Genomic DNA, 16,985 nt, shown 5'->3' with positions numbered 1-16,985 from the left:
AGAGGAACTCAAAAGCCTCTTGATGAAAGTGGAGAGTGAAAAAGTTGGCTTAAAGCTCAACAATCAGAAAACGAAGATCATGGCATCCGGTCCCACCACTTAATGGGAAATAGATGGGGAAACAGTGGAAACAGTGTCAGACTTTATTTTGGGGGGCTCCAAAATCACTGCAGATGGTGACTGCAGCCATGAAATTAAAAGATGCTTACTCCTAGGAAGGAAAGTTATGACCAACCTAGATAGCATATTGAAAAGCAGAGACATTACTTTGCCAACAAAGGTTTGTCTAGTCAAGGCTATGGTTTTTCCTGTGGTCATGTATGGATGTGAGAGTTGGGACTGTGAAGAAGGCTGAGCGCTGAAGAATTGATGCTTTTGAAGTGTGGTTTGGAGCAGACTCTTGAGAGTCCCTTGGACTGCAAGGAGATCCAACCAGTCCATTCTGAAGGAGATCAGCCCTGGGATTTCTTTGGAAGGAATGATGCTAAAGCTGAAACTCCAGTACTTTGGCCACCTCATGCGAAGAGTTGACTCATTGGAAAAGACTCTGATGCCGGGAGGGATTGGGGGCAGGAGGAGAAGGGGACGACAGAGGATGAGATGGCTGGATGGCATTGCTGACTCGACGGACGTGTCTCAGTGAACTCCCGGAGTTGGTGATGGACAGGGAGGCCTGGCGTGCTGCAATTCATGGAGTCAGACACGACTGAGCGACTGATCTGATCTGATCTGATGGACAGAGGGGCCTGCTGCTGGAGTTCAGCAAGAAGGCTTAGCTCCTCCTCCTCCATTCTCATTGTCCCTGACGCCAGCTGGATGTTCCCAGGACTCTTTCCAGTCTTTTCTAGTTGTCTGCCCAGCCACTTGTATCATACTGCTATTTAAGTCACTTTCTTCACACACAAAACCAGTCACTGACTTGAAAACCACATGGGCTCTCCACTGCCCACAAAACAGTCAAAACTCCTTAGCACAGCACACAAGCTCTTGGATGAACTGGCCCTAAGCTAGCCTGCCAGCAGGGCTTCTCTTCATACCACTCACTGCACTCACTGCAACAATGTTAATATTAATAGTGCATCACCCCATGCTTGAAGTCAGTCAGTTATGGAGAGGAGGTCAGAACTAGACTGACTAAATCCATTATTTTGATTTTACCACCTTACCAAGTTAATCTCATCTGCAAAACAGGGATCATGATAGTACCTGCCCATTATTATAAGGATAATCTGAGCACTTGGAACAGCAACTGGCATAGTGTGACTGATGTACAAGTTAAAGACTTTAAGTTTCTGCATACCTGTCTGCCCCAGGAGACTATCAAGTCCTTGGAGAGGATCTCTTCTCATTTATTCAACACTTGTGGTTGTGTTTATTATAATGGGGCAGACATGATGCTATTCACAAGGGATAATGTAAAAAGAACATGCCAGATGGAGGCTGTTGAAAAGCTATTAAAACATAATGTGACAAATGCTATAATATAGGAAAGAACACAGTGAAGAAAATACAAAGCAGGTAGGATCTAATGGTTCAAAACAGGTGGAGGAGTTTTCACAGGTCCAACATTTAAGATGGGGCTTAACCAAAAAACAAATAAAATTTTAAAAACCCACAACAAAAGAAAAAAAGATGGGGCTCGACAAATTTATAAGGCAAAAGGCGGTGTTCCTAAGACAGGGGGTTGGGGGAGAACCACAGGTGAGGCTAGAGAAACAGGTTGGGGCCAATTACACAAGGTCCTGTATAACCTGTTTCAGTCTCTATTTTGTTTCAACCACTATCAATTTCACCATCCTGGCACATTGGGAGTGCCATCTACAATTTTAAGGAGTTGTAAGTATTTTGTTACTAGTAACAGCTGAAATGCAACTACTTGGCAATTATTTAAAAAACAAATTAGACCATGTTCCAAATATCATTGAAGAAGCAATATATAAAAAAACATATACTCTATGATCCATTTACATAAAAGACAAAACTAGGCAAAATTAATCTAGTTGTCTCATTTTAGGGTATAGTTACCTTTACCAGTGAGTTATGACTAGAGAGGTTTCCCAGGGGGACTCCTGAGCACCAGTAATGTTTCTTGAGTTGGGTACTGGTTTCATAAACATGCTATTTGTGAAAAGTCAAGTCATATATGTCTGTATTCAGAGAAGGCAATGGCACCCCACTCCAGTACTCTTGCCTGGAAAATCCCATGGGCGGAGGAGCCTGGTAGGCTGCAGTCCATGGGGTCGCTAAGAGTCGGACACGACTGAGCGACTTCACTTTCGCTTTTCACTTTCATGCATTGGAGAAGGAAATGGCAACCCACTCCAGTGTTCTTGCCTGGAGAATCCCAGGGATGGGGGAGCCTGGTAGGCTGCCGTCTATGGGGTCGCACAGAGTCAGACATGACTGAAGTGACTTAGCAGCAGCAGCATGTGTGTATTTTGCTGTCTCCATTTTAAGTTAAAACAATAGATTCATAATTTATTGATTTATAAATTTAGATTGAATAAATTGTGCTCACTTGAATGCGCATATGTATTTACTTGGAGAAGAGGTGGAGTTACAGACTAGGAACTCATTGTGTATCACTAGCTTTGTGTTTTCCCTTATAGACTAACTCAGGACAGCTCTGGATACTCTGAACAGCCAGGAAAGTTATCACACTGCTAGTGCCAGTCATCCTCACTAATACTAGGGTTTCAGTGAGGGCAGGACAAACTGACTTACACCTAAAGGTTAGTTATACATGTAGCATCTCTGAAATCCCAACACTCAGCATACATGAGATTGCCTTTTTCTCATTTTACATATAACAAGGGGTTGACGGTTCCTTATTAATCTTATAGAGAAACACAGGTAAAAAACACATCTATATAAGCATGGCTTTAGTGCATTTAGCATTTATGTACCCCTAAAAACAAAAGAATCAGGTTTCTTTTAAAAAAGTAATTTTAATTAAAAAAAAGTATTCAGTTAAAAAGTAAAACAAGATATACAATGAGAAGTCAAGCTTTCTATAGACACAGAAAGGCATATATAAATATGTTAAGTGTGTGCATTACTCCTTCCCTGCCTTCTCTCCTTAAACAAATGGGACTCTGGTATATTTACTTTTGTTTTTTATTGTAGGTGCTTCATTTAACATGAATATAGCCCATTCTTTCCATAAGTATATATATAACTTAACATATATACTATGAGTATATATATTTTGACATTTAACCAGGTATTTCTAGTCTTTTGCTTTTATAAGCAGAAGATACATTTTTTCACATAGAAGAAGCTGTCCCAATGTATACCCCCAATTTTGTTACCAAACTTTTTGACCTCTGCATTTCTCTTTGGTTAATATTAGCATCTCATTTTTATAATGATTAGCCATCCTCTATTTAGCTCCACTGATTTTCCTTTTTCTACTTCAATGAGTACTAATCTGTTTTATTAACACAGCCTTTAAAATATATTTTAGGCATTCCTGGTGGCTTAGATGGTGGTGAAACTGCTTGCAATAGACCCTGGATCTATCCCTGGGTTGGGAAGACACCCTGGAGGAGGAAATGGCAAACCACTGCAGTATTCTTGCCTGGAGAATCCCATGGAGAGATGAGCCTGGCAGGCTACAGCCCATGGGGTTGCAAAGAGTCAGATATGACTGAGTGACTAACACTAAAATATATTTTAATGTTTGGTAGGTTCAGTCTCCTTATATTTATCTATAAAAGGGTCATTTAAAAATGTTTTAAGGATGACATTTTAGACTGCCTTAATGACAGACTCACCAGCAGAATACAGTTACACTCTCAGTATACAAATCCCTCACAGGCAGACCTTGGAGATACTCTGGACTCAGTTCCAAATTATCACAGTAAATCAAGTATCACAGTAAGGGGAATCACACAGACTTTTTGGCTTCTCAGTGCATATAAACTAGTTAAGTTTACACTATACTGTAGTCTAGTAAGTGTGCGATGGCATTATGCCTACATACTATAATAAAGAAATATTTATTGCTAAAAAAATACTAACCATCATCTGAGCCTTCAGCAATGCTGAAAATGTTAAAGCCACTGCTTTATCAACTAAGCTTATAAAATATTTTTAAATCCTTTGTTGTCATTTCAACAATCCTAAGAGAATCTTCACTGGGAGCAGATTTTATCTTAAGAAACCACTTTCTTTGCTCATCCATAAGCAGCAACTCCTTATCTGTTAGAAGTTTTATATTTGTAACAAATATAATAATGAGAAAGTGTGAAATATTGCAATTACCAATATATTGCAATTACCAAAATGTTACAAAGTGAGCAAATATTTTTGGAAAAATGGCACCAAAAGACTTGGATGACACAGGGTTGCCACAAACCTTGAACCTGTAAAAAATGCAGCATCTGCAAAATACAAAGTGAAGCACAATAAAATGAGGCATGCTTGTAATGACATGAAAACTTGAATTTACTGCCTCCTCTCTAAAAGACAGAATTATTCATATCACAACTATTTTAAACAGGAAAAAATTTCTTTTTAAAGTATCTTTAAAAAATCTTAAGAATATACTTGTGTTCTCATAGATTACATATATATATATATACACACACATGAAGCTAATCACTTCTCTTTAAACAACCACTAAGATTTAAGTTTTTTACATATCACATTACATGTAAACACCTCAAAGGGAAATAATAAATGTACTGGCTTAGTGTCCCTCCCCAAATTTCAGGCCTACCCAGACCTGTGAATGTAACCTTATTTGCAGATAGGGTCCCTGCTGATATAATTAAGCTAAGATGAGCTCATACTGGGGCTTCCCTGGTGGCTCAGCGATAAACACTCCACCTGGCAATGCAGGAGGCTAAGTTGTGACCCCTGGGTTGGGAAGATACCCTGGAGGAGGAAATGGCAACCCACTCCAGGATTCTTGCCTGGAGAACCCCCACGGACAGAGGAGCCTGGCGGGCTACAGTCCATGGAGTCACAAAGAATGGGATATGACTTAGTGACTAAACAACAGACAACAAGAGGTCATACTGGATGAGACTGGGCCCTAATCCAGTGACTGGTATACTTAAAAAGAGGGAAACTGGATACCCATAGACATATAGGGATGGAGAAGGAAATGGCAATCCACTCCAGTGTTCTTGCCTGGAGAATCCCAGGGACTGGGGAGCCTGGTGGGCTGCGTCTATGGGGTTGCACAGAGTTGGACACGACTGAAGCGACTTAGCAGCAGCAGCAGCACCAGCAGACACACAGGGAAAACGTCATGTGATAACAGAGGAGACTGAAGTGAAGGAATACCCAGGATTGACAGCAATGGCCAGAAAGATTCTCCCCTAGAGCCTTAAGAGAAAGTGCAGTCCTGTGGACACCTTGATTTTGAACTTCTAGCCTCCAAAACTGAGAAAGAATAAATCTCTGTTCTTTTAAGCCACCAAGTTTGTCAGAATTTGTTACAGTATCAGTAAGAAATTAATACAGTAACTATCCCAAATTTGAGCAAGTTTGAACCACCATAGATTTCAAATGTTGTACAACTGTATCAAGTGACTTGTTATCTGATATATCTTTTCCAGTCACTAGGCTGCTCCCAAAAGGCAAAAAAGCATGGTTTAGAAAACTCTTTTGAGGTTTATTTATTATTTTTAATACTGTTATCTCATTAAGGCACAACTATATTAAGGGGAAAAACAGTTCCTGGAAATAAAATGTCACTGTTTTAAGAAGGGGTCATACTTTTATTATATATTGTCTCGATATGTTTTAACAACTTTAAAAGTGCTGTTGGATTATACGGGAACAGATTTTTCTTCTGCAAACGGTAAATGGCACCTTGTAGCTCTTCAAAGCACTTTACTGTTCTGTAAGATATTCCCACTTCAGAAGCAGTGTTATTTGGGGCTATGTCACAATAAACAGAGAACAGGGTATTAGATTCTTCAGTAACCAGAGGCCTTGACTGAGACTCTGGGCTAAGTTCTTTTTTATCCCCGCTTGCTCCAAATGTGTCCTGAGTTTTCTTCATTGCTTCTTGGTGTGAAGACGTTAGTCTGCTGTTTACTAAACACAGGCTTGTGGATCCTTCTTCAGAATCATCAGAGCTGTCATAATCTACCAGACTTTGAGAAGCTCCTGGGGTAGAAAGATAATTAGCCTGGAGCTTGGTGTGGGCCTTCTCCAACGTTACACCATGGTTCAGTGGTTCAGAAGAAGCAGCAGAAGCCCAGGAGACCCAAGAATGAGCATCTGTGTGACTACCAACAACAGCCAAAGGACTAGCTTCTGCTGAGTTGCTGTTTCTACCTTGGACAAGTGAGGAGATACAACAAATATGTATGGTATCTTTAGATTCAGTTACATCAAAATAGTTGCAAATGGTTAAAAAATTATCCCAGTCTTTTTGCAATAATTTTAAGTATCTAACAAAATATTCAAGAAAACAAGTTTCTGATGAAATCAAAAAATCAAGAAGAACGGTAGAATCAAATCCTATATTTTTTAATAAAAATAAAAAAATACAGTGTGGATTATAGCCATTTTCATGTGTGTGATGGTTCCACATTTCTTTTTCTTGGGTCAAGCTTTCAGTAGCTTCACATTCTCTGAAAATAACAGACACTCCAGATTAATGACTCTTTATAAATATAAGTTTTGACAGATATGATTCACATACCATAAATTCTGCCAGATTATTTTTTAATCTATGCATTATTTTAAAAAGAAAAAAATTCAAAACAATCTCTACAAACTCTATACAAACCTGATCCAATAAAATAAATGATATCCTTTGACTTTGGTAGTTCTAGTTTTTATCTGTCCAACAAATGCCCTCCATCTTCCTGTCTATTGACATCAGAGTCTCTTATTCCTACAGGTAACTAATTCCACATGGTAAGGTGGGAATTAACCTCCTTCCTTTCCTTCCACACTTGTCTCAGCACGGGTGGGCAGGCGACCCAGGCTAACTAATCAGAGTACCCATGGTCCTAGCCACCATGATTCCAACATGAATCTGTGACCCATGCAGGTTAATCAGACCTCCTCTGGGATTTCTGCTGGCCTATTAAAGATCTTAACTGTAAGGTTGCTGTAAGTCTGGCACTGCTGGTGGCCCTGCCTGAAAATGAATTCAAAGCTATGAGACAGAAACAAAGAGAAATAATCAGTGACATGATTTAAGTCATGCACAGTTGTACCTGATGCCAACTTGATTCCTTGGAATTCCCAGGAAGTAAATTCCTTTTTTGGCTTAGACTAGTTTATATTGATTTCTATCATTTACAACTAATCTTAACCAATTCAGTTACATTAAAAAATATATATATGACATGAGCACAGGCCTCTGTGATCACACAAAATTCAAGAAAATTAGAAATTCACATGCAAAATGAATTTACTTCAGAAGCTTCCTCTTTCCTGAGGCATAAGAAGTCAGCTTTGAATATGACTATATATTCTTCAAGGCATGTGTATTCAGACTGAATTTGTATTTGACCGTTTCTGAGCCTAATTCAAATCACATGCATGCATTCTGTGTTCTTGATTAGAACCTTTTGAAAATTGGCCCCAAACACTTACAGTCTGAAAGCAGTCATTGCCAGAAGTGTCATAACACAAGTAAGAACTGGCAGCACAACACCACACCGACAACCATTAGTAAGAAATCCCTTTCTCTGAAGCCAGGAAAGAAATGGAAATAAAGCAAATACTTTACGGTTTTAATAAAGCAGAAGCAGAAATACTGTAAAAGGTCATCAGTTATTAACTTCATAACCAATTACAGACACTTGCCATAAGAATGACCCAAGTACAGATCTTTTAATAAACAGAAATAGGATCAGTATAAAATGTCATCAGTAACATAACTTCATAATCAATTTCAGATATCTGCCTCAAGATGATATCAGTACCAATTCAACTGTATATTAAAAGTTCCTTTGATTACTTACAAGTTTGAATTCAGCTTTACAAAGGCAAAAATCACCTTACAGAAGTTCAATACAGACAAGTTAGTCTTAAGGGTGAAAAGAGTTTCAAATTTCAGTTAAATTATGACTTAAACAATGGTATTAACTTATTCTTGATCACACAGGTAAAGCAAAGATGGAGACTCAGCCAGAATCCATATTGTCTAATCTCAGTTTAGTTCTAATTCCTAGATCTGTTTAGCCATTCAAGTTTTCATAATGAGAACTCAATTGTAATCTATTTTCATGTAGGGCAGTGTTAAAGGAATTGGAACTTATAAGGAAACCACAAGATTGTTAGGGATTTTTTCCCCTAATGATGGAAAGTAAATTGTATGTCCAATACATTATTAAAAATGTTTTCTGCTTTCCTGGCCATGTTAGTTAGTATAATTACTTTAAAATATACAAACCTGGTCAACTTCAGGTAGATGCCCAGCAATGCTTTGGCAGCCTCCAGCATGTCATCGTCTTGTTCTATGAAGACCCTAGACAACCACTCACAGAGATTGTGTGATTGCAGAGAGGGCTGAAGGTGAGGCTTTAAGAAGGTCAGTAACTCAGACATGAACCTCTGGTAATCAACTTCAAAAAATGAAAAATTTAAAGAGGAAACAACAGTTTATGAATGCATTTATAATAACTTACCTATTCACATATATTTATAACATCTAGAGCACTTTAAAATGCATTATCATAATTCACACATTCAAAAGTTTGAGTTAGGGATTATCTCTACTCTGTAATATTAGGAAATTGAGCTTCAGAGAAAAAAACAAAAAAGACCCACTTGGTAGGATATAGTTAAAATATATAGCCAGATCATCTATTTGCCACAGTGTCAAATAGGTAGTATCTCTGAGAAATAAAAGTTACATGAGTTCTTGCTAAAAACATAAATGAAGAAACAGTAGAACAGAAATTGCTTCACTGGATGCCACAGTGTTTGTACTAGAGGCAACAATACAACCAAACAAAAATAATTTGCCTTCAAAATACCAGCAGAAAAAGTTCTTGTTTGTTTCAAGTTTTTTAAAGCATTAAAAGAAAGTACTACTATTAAGCACAAAAGTCAAAAAGGTTTTGAGGCATTTTAACTGCAATTTAAAACTCTTGATTTATGTAACCAACGCCATCTAGTGTTGTAAATGACAACTGCACAGGATTACACCCTACATTAGTTTAATTCAACTCCTAATTATCAAAACTCTGTATTAGTAGATATACCAATTTTGTGAAGGAAAATATGAATAATATACCACAAATATCTGAACATGAATTGACTAACATTGCTTACTTTGAAGAGACTCAACAATATTTTTCTTTTAACTACAGTTATTAACTATGCTATGAAAATTCAGTTTAGCACACAAAACTGAAACTTTTAAAAAGACAATTCTAGCTTTTTATCTTTATTGGAAGAAAATTTAATAAATTATAACTAGAATAAGATACAACCTAAGTTAGTGAAATTACAATCCTGAGCTTTGATAATTATGAATAATTTTACTTCAGTAAATAATTATCCATTACTTTACATACAAAAGGCACTCAGAAAGTTACCTTTCATTTCATTTGCTGAAGAACAATTTTGAAACTTGATTTCTAAGGATCTTATGATAAGTAAACTCAATGCTCTAAGAATCACATGATCTGGACCAGGGTCATGCTCATATCCAGCTAGGACTTCACCACCTCCAAAGCAGGAACATTTTCCACGGACAGACAATGTCCTCAACAAGCCCAAATCCACAGCTTGCAGAACAGCACTGGCCAAAGCTAAAAGGTCCACATCCAAAGGGTTATCTGGTGGCATGAAGGTAGGGACAGATCCCCGACAAAGGTCTTCACCCACTTTGCAGAGAAGGCACTTTTTGATGAAGATGATCAACTTCCTTTTGACAAAAGCCTGAATAGGCCAGGTAATAACATCAAACACACAAGAAGGTTTCAAAAATAAAATCCTCTGGCAAGTGTAATGTAACTTCAGGTAGATTCTGGAGGCTATAAGAAGTTCAAGCAATTCCAGGAAACATATCAAACTGTTTATTAGTTTAGAAGCATCTTGGTGGTTTTCAAAATGCTGAGAAAGTAAGGACTTGTAAAAGGCTTCAAAAAGAGTGTCAAAAGGAGTCAGGAACTGTTTTAGAATTTCTGCAATTATAAAAATAGTAATTATAAGCAACAGGAAAAACAAAGTTTTCTTAAAACACAATTTTACAATTCAATTTTTAAAATCATCATCACGTCGTAAGGCGAAAAAATGGATTGGATTATTTACCTCTAACACAAACAAATGAAGATAAACATGCCAACAGCTAATAATCACGGCTAATATCCATTTTACAAACATCAGCAACATCAGACTATGCAAAGGACATACAAAAATGAAAAGCTTTAATTTGAATTTTTAATAATAGTGAAAAGAAAGTGAAGTCGCGCAGTCTTGTCCGACTCTTTGCGACCCCATGGACTATAGCTTTCCAGGTTCCTCCCCGTCCATGGGATTTTCCAGGTGAGAATACTGGAGTGGGTTGCCATTTCTTTCTCCAGAAGATATTCCTGACCCAGGGATTGAACCCAGGTCTCCCACATTGTAGGCAGATGCTTTATCGTCTAAGCTACCAGGGAAATCCAGTAATAGTGAAGTTTTACATTTTTTCTTTTAAAAAGGTATCCTCAATCAAACACTATGGGGCATGGTTTTTAGTTTTTCATACTTCAAAACAATTAGAGGTTGTAAAATAAGTTTTACTCATAGAAATATAATGCTCCCTGGGAATAAGACAATGACAATTGTTTATTGGGGAACATAGTTCATACCTGTTTTTTGTGAAGATGTATCTTTAAAGATTTCTTTAATTACAAAGGTAAGTATCCAGAGGCAGTACACTACTTTATTACTTTCAGAATATTCAGAAATATTTTTTTGGCAAAAAGAAATCCAGGAATTACTCAATGTTATCTATAAGTGAGAAAAAAATTTTTAAGTAGTAAGTTGTAATACAACATTTTCTTTGCCATTACAAACTATCTATTAAATACACAATTCTACACAACATTGTTTACTTTGTTCCAAAAAAAAAAGTATATTTGCTAAAACAAGGACATAAATATCCCAGTATTCCTTAAGTCAAGAAATTTAATACGCCATAGAAATAGAAAACCAAGAAGCAACATGAAATATTAGCGGTGGTTATTATCTCTGGTGGCTGGAATGATATGAAATTTTAATTTTGGTCTTTATACATTTTCTCTTTTTCCAAATTTTCTATTGTACATACCACCTTTTTGTATTCAGGAAAGAATGTTGTTTTAAGAAAGGAACAAGCAATTATAGCTAAAATAAGTCAGGAAATGTTTAGATATATTTATTAACTAATTCAGAGATAAGAGAAAAATGATTAATTTGTTCATATTTTTTCACTATGCTGAGGACCACTCTTAGAATTTATATTAAACCTATGAAAATGGTTCTTAGTCTCAAGCAGGGGCTCCTAAGCCTTGTTTTTGGAAGGGAGGAAGGAGGCCCACCTACTCCTTTGAGAATCTGAACAGTTATGGACTCTCTGACTTGCAGTCTATCTTTTGAGTTAAGAATCTTATCTGTAATGATTTATAATGTATTTAAGACTCTAATCCTTGAAATAAGTCACCAACATATTATTTTATTCTTACATTTTTGTGGATTTACACATTATGTGAGCAAATATTTTATTGATAAAAAAACTGAATGCCAGAGATCAATTTTAAAGAAAATATAAAAGTAATAGTAACATAATTTGACTACTTATCTTACCTTTTCCTTCAGTTGGAAATACAGAATTAGCGCAAGACACTTTGCAGCCATGTGAGATAACAATTTTTCCGAGTTTTGGAACATACAGGTCTACAGGAAAACAAATACATTTACCTACTGTTGCTGACTGTTTTAAAACTTTCATTTAAAAAAAATCTAGATCTTAAAAAAAACACACACACACACACAAAGTAAATGGGCTTACCAATTGAGATTCGATGTCAGATGATTTTAAAAGAATTTTAATTATATCTCTGTATTTCTCCTTTGCATGGAATTCAGTTTCCACAGACAATATTCTGATTATCATCACTTTGATCACTGTTAACTGAAGGAGCATTATTTCTCGGGTACTGCTCATCTGAGAATGTCTCTGCAAACACATAGGTGCTACAGAAAAGGAAGGTAAACTGACAGAGGATGGCTCCTGCTTGTCCTGAACATCAGGGGCGTTTGAGCAGTCTGAGGAGGTGGTTGTAGAACAATCTTGATCTGAAAATGCTGGGTAGAGATAAAAGATGTAATCATGGCTGTCATTTTCAAGTGTGGCTCCAAGAAGTACCTTCTTGTATAATTGTTCTAAAGCTTCAAAGAAAGTTTCCATTTTGATGGCCAAAATCTTTCTTAGAAGAAGGTCAACAACTCCAATTGTAAATGTTAACCTTGGAAATGCGATCAATCTCTAAGACGTTTCTTCAGTAAAACCTAAAATCGGAAAAGTAATTTTAAAAGTGCAAGTGTTATACACATTACAAAGGAAGGGCACCTGTTTTAATTGGAGGATAATTACTTTACAAGGTTGTGTTGGGTTCTGCTGTACAACAATGTGAATCAGCCATAAGTATACAAATATCCCCTCCCTCTTGAACCTCCTAACCCAGCCACCCTTCTAGGCCATGTTACCTAGCAACTTCCTGCTAGCTGGCTATTTTACATTTGGTAATGTAGGTGTTCCAATGCCACTTTCTCAATTCCTCTCACCCTCTCCTTCTAATGGAAAAGCACCTCTATTTATTTAGTCTCTCAAGTTAAAGGTAATACTGACTGCATAATTTTTAAATATGGAAAATTGGTAATAACATTATTTTTAATGTATAAAAACAAAATGTATGTTTTTCATGTAGATTTAAGACCATAAAATTATTTTTAGTTTTATCATAGCAAAAACTTCAGCTTTCCTCTAACCTTCTTCAATGGGCTATTAGGGTTTCCCAACATTGGCGTGATTAACAGTAAGAACTGGGTAATTTTGCTTTGGTGGGCTGTCTTATGCATTGTAGGAAGTTTAGCAGCATTTCTGGCCTCTACTGATTAGATGTCAGTAGCAGGCCCTGGGGGTTAGGGGGAGGGCAAAATTGTCTAGGTTGAGAACCACTTGGCCCACAACACAAATTCATTAACTTTCACCTTCAACTTACAGATGAAAATCTAACGTCAGAATGCTATGCTAAGTCACTTCAGTCATGTCTGACTCTGTGCAACCCCACAGACAGCAGCCCACCAGGCTTCCCCGTCCCTGGGATTCTCCAGGCAAGAACACTGGAGTGGGTTGCCATTTCCTTCTCCAATGCACGAAAGTGAAAAGTGAAAGGAAGTCGCTCAGTCGTGTCCGACTCTTAGCGACCTCATGGATTGCAGCCTAACAGGCTCCTCCATCCATGGGATTTTCCAAGCAAGAGTACTGGAGTGGGGTGCCATTGCCTTCTCCGTAGAATGCTATGTGGCCAAATTATTATGGCTATGTGGCCAAATTATTATGGTTATGCTGATTAACTCCCAACTTAAAATTAATAACATTGTTGTTCAATCTCTAAGTCATGTCTGACTCTTTGGGACCCCAGGATTGCAGTATGCCAGCTTCCCTGTCCTTCACCATCTCTCAGAATTTGCTTAAACTCATGTTCATTGAATCAATGATGCCATCCAACCATCTCATCCTCAGTCACCCACTTTTCCTCCTGCCTTCAATCTTTCCCAGCATCAGGGTCTTTTCCAATGAGTTGGCTCTTCTCATCAGGTGGCCAAAATACTGGAACTTCAGCATCAGTCCTTCCTATGAATATTCAGGGTTGATTTCCTTTAGGATTAACTGGTCTGATCACCTTGCTGTCCAAGGCACTCTCAATATTAATTTTCATAACATTAAGTTAAAAAATTTTAATGCCATCCCAAGAAAAAGACAGGATATTAAGCAAAAGCAATCCAAACATGAGGAAACTAATTTGTATTTGTAGTTGGTTACAAATTTATATATCCTGGATGTCTCAGGCTCCTCTGACCTGATGGAGACCAGAAAGAAAGGAAAAAATCAGACATGGCTTTTAAGGAGAAAAATGGGTAAACAACTGACAGATGACTATTAGAGAAAGCATGTAGTTACTACAGAGCAGGCACGGCTAGGAAAAACTAAAGACCGTGGTGTGACCAAGAGAGATTACTGAATAGCCTTTCAATGGAATAATGGGGCCGCTGGGAATTACCTGATCCGATGGGGCTTGGTCTTTTCACTGCCTTTGAGCTGTTTTGTTGTTGTTGCTTAGTTGCTAAGTCATGTCAGACTCTTCTGTGACCCCATGGACTGCAGCCCACCAGGCTCCTCTGTCCATGGGATCTCCAGAGCAAGAATGTTGGAGTGGGTTGCCATTTCCTTTTCCAGGGTCTCTTGCCAGCTCTGGGATCTAATCTGTGTCTCCTGCATTGGCAGGCATATTCTTTACACTATTTTACACCTTGGTAAATTATAGGTAACTAATAGCAATGCAAATAATTCTTGTTTATGGACATGCCCATAATCGTCTGGTGAAAGGGTAACCCTCCCTGTAGTGGGAAAACCCAGTTTTGCTTTCATCTGTAAACTCATTTTAATATTCCTTCTCTATATAAATTCACAGTTCATCAACTTTTAAAATGGTTGTGACATTTGGCTAGTTCTTTAATTAGTTAAAAAAATTCGTTCCACCTTCATTTTATATGGGTCATGATCTTATCCTTTTAAAATGCATCCTTTAACAAAACCCATGGAATTCTCTCCTTTAGCCTGGCCCACTGACAAACACCCATCTTTCACCCCTTCCCTCCTCACCAGAAGCAGTCTCGGAGGGAGCGCGGTCTCCTTCACTGGGTCCCACTTTGACCACGGGCCGCTGGCCTGCCCCTGGTCTTCCGCCCTCCCTCTGCAGTGGGTTCTTCCCCTTGCTTTATTTCAAAGGACTTCCAACCCCTGGTCACCCTTATAAGGCAAAGCTGCCCTGTTCTAGTCCTTTAGTGCAGAAATATTAAGAATCCTATAGATTTTAATAAAACAAACTTCTATGGTGCATATATCACACAGTTTATAAACATAAGTATGGTAATAGCAGTAACCTTGTTCCATCCGGCAATGTTAAAATTGACCTGAGCCTTGTGCTTCCAGAAAGCAGTCATGGTTAAGAAGCGCTACACCTTCTGTGTTCCAAGGAAGGGCTGACCACTGGTGATAGGACCCACCTCCACCTTTCCTTACTGACTTCCTACTTTTATAAACTCTGTATTTTCTCCTTCTTCAAGAGGTTCCCATTAATAAACATTCTCCCTGTTGCATCCCATGGACAGAGAAGCCTGGTAGGCTGCAGTCCATGGGGTCACACAGAGTCGGACACGACTGAAGCGACTTGGCGGCGGCAGCTGTTGCATCAGCTTGAACAAAATCATCTCATTAATTGTCTGGTATATTTTGTCTGTCACAAAGCAGAAATTAGTTTTCACATTCTCCTTCAAAGATGAATTCCATTGTGCTTATTTTACTTTTTAGTTTAATTACAACATTTCTTCCCAACAAAACTATTGAGATTTTTATATATATTCTGTGATAATATTTCTATACATCTTAAGTTCTTAAATTTTACAAGTGAGAATAAAACTGCTATTTCAACTATTTTCAACCTATAAAAAGGGCCATTGCGAAAGGTTCAATCATTTCAACACACAAAACTAAAATGTGAATGCCAATAAATTTAGGTAAACAAACACACACTTCCAGGGGTTAGGGGTGAGAGAACTGGCTGTTTTCTATCACAGTGGGACCTAGGACCTTGATAGGAGTGGTTATGAGAAATCAGATTGAAAAATTATAAACTTGAAGATACACAGAGTCAAAATATGCTTTACAGGCAGAAGAAATCACAAAAGCATAAACTAGGGGTCACAAATGGCAGGCAGATAACAAATGAGTGAAGAGAGTAGGTGCTAGGCGGCTTCTACTCTCTCATAAACCTTTCCTGATCTTAGTGTCTTTTAAGACATTAATACTGGCCAAACAAAATTGCATTGAAACAAATGTCTATGGTAGCCCATTGAGAATTGAGAATTGTAGCTGTTTTCAAGCAATTATATCACTAACAGCAAGGAAGGACAAATCCTGAAAAAACAAGCTAGGGGATTAAGCAACCACACTTTTTTTTCTGGAATGGCTGTTACAAGATGGGGACATCTCAAGCTGCATTACCATACTGGTCTGGAGAAAGGCATACCCCTCAAACACCAGGCTCTTCAGAGATTCCAATAAAGCAGGTGTCTGATAAAAGACGCTTAGAATGCTGACAGGCTGTGGATCCAGTTATTCTGGATAAATGACAAGAGATCTGCCTAGTCTTGAAAGGACACAAATGTTAGGAGGGACCTAATTAGGACAAGTGAATGAGTAGTGCTTTTTGGAGTTTTCTCCAGAAAACACCTCATGGCAGAGGAGCGTGAACTCCCATATTAGGGGGCTAAGGGCATGCCCATTACAAGCACAAAATTTGCTTAAAGTCTCTCTTGTACTGTTTAAATACTATAAACTACTTGAATTTTATACTCAAATCTTAATAGTATTATGTTAGTCTTAATATAAAAAAGACAGTCCCCACAATTTTCAAATAAAAAAGATGGTCCCCACCCATCCTCACACAAAATCAATGATTTAGGGATCAGATAAGATCAGATCAGTCACTCAGTTGTGTCCGACTCTTTGCAACCCCATGAATCACAGCACGCCAGCCAGGCCTCCAGTCCATCACCAACTCCCGGAGTTCACTCAGACTCACGTCCATTGAGTCAGTGATGCCACCCAGCTATTTCATCCTCTGTCGTTCCCTTCTCCTTCTGCCCCCAATCCCTCCCAGCATCAGAGTCTTTTCCAATGAGTCAACTCTTTGCATGAGGTGGCCAAAGTACTGGAGCTTCAGCTTCAGCATCATTCCCTCCAA

General features: G+C 38.0%; 1 protein-coding gene across 7 annotated transcripts in view; it reads right to left on the bottom strand.

Moving 5' to 3' along the window:
• Nucleotides 1-3,631: 3,631 nt before the first annotated feature.
• LINS (lines homolog (Drosophila)) overlaps nt 3,632-16,985 on the bottom strand; it is a 34,362-nt gene continuing 21,008 nt past the window's right edge. For all 7 annotated transcript variants that reach the window (XM_010845815.1, XM_010845818.1, XM_010845820.1 and 4 more), the window contains 6 exons: nt 11,966-12,465; nt 11,761-11,850; nt 10,785-10,926; nt 9,525-10,115; nt 8,375-8,546; nt 3,632-6,596 (listed from right to left, as the gene is read on the bottom strand). In XM_010845815.1, the coding sequence (XP_010844117.1) occupies nt 5,714-6,596; nt 8,375-8,546; nt 9,525-10,115; nt 10,785-10,926; nt 11,761-11,850; nt 11,966-12,364 (2,277 nt within the window). In that variant the 5' untranslated portion in view covers nt 12,365-12,465 and the 3' untranslated portion in view covers nt 3,632-5,713. The remainder of the gene's footprint in view (nt 6,597-8,374; nt 8,547-9,524; nt 10,116-10,784; nt 10,927-11,760; nt 11,851-11,965; nt 12,466-16,985) is intronic.

This window comes from Bison bison, unplaced genomic scaffold (genome assembly GCF_000754665.1).
Source record: "Bison bison bison isolate TAMUID 2011002044 unplaced genomic scaffold, Bison_UMD1.0 scf7180017864224, whole genome shotgun sequence".
NCBI classification, from domain to species: Eukaryota; Metazoa; Chordata; class Mammalia; order Artiodactyla; family Bovidae; genus Bison; species Bison bison.
The sequence above is the reverse complement of the archived record's forward strand: the minus strand, read 5'-3'. Positions and strand labels throughout refer to the sequence as shown.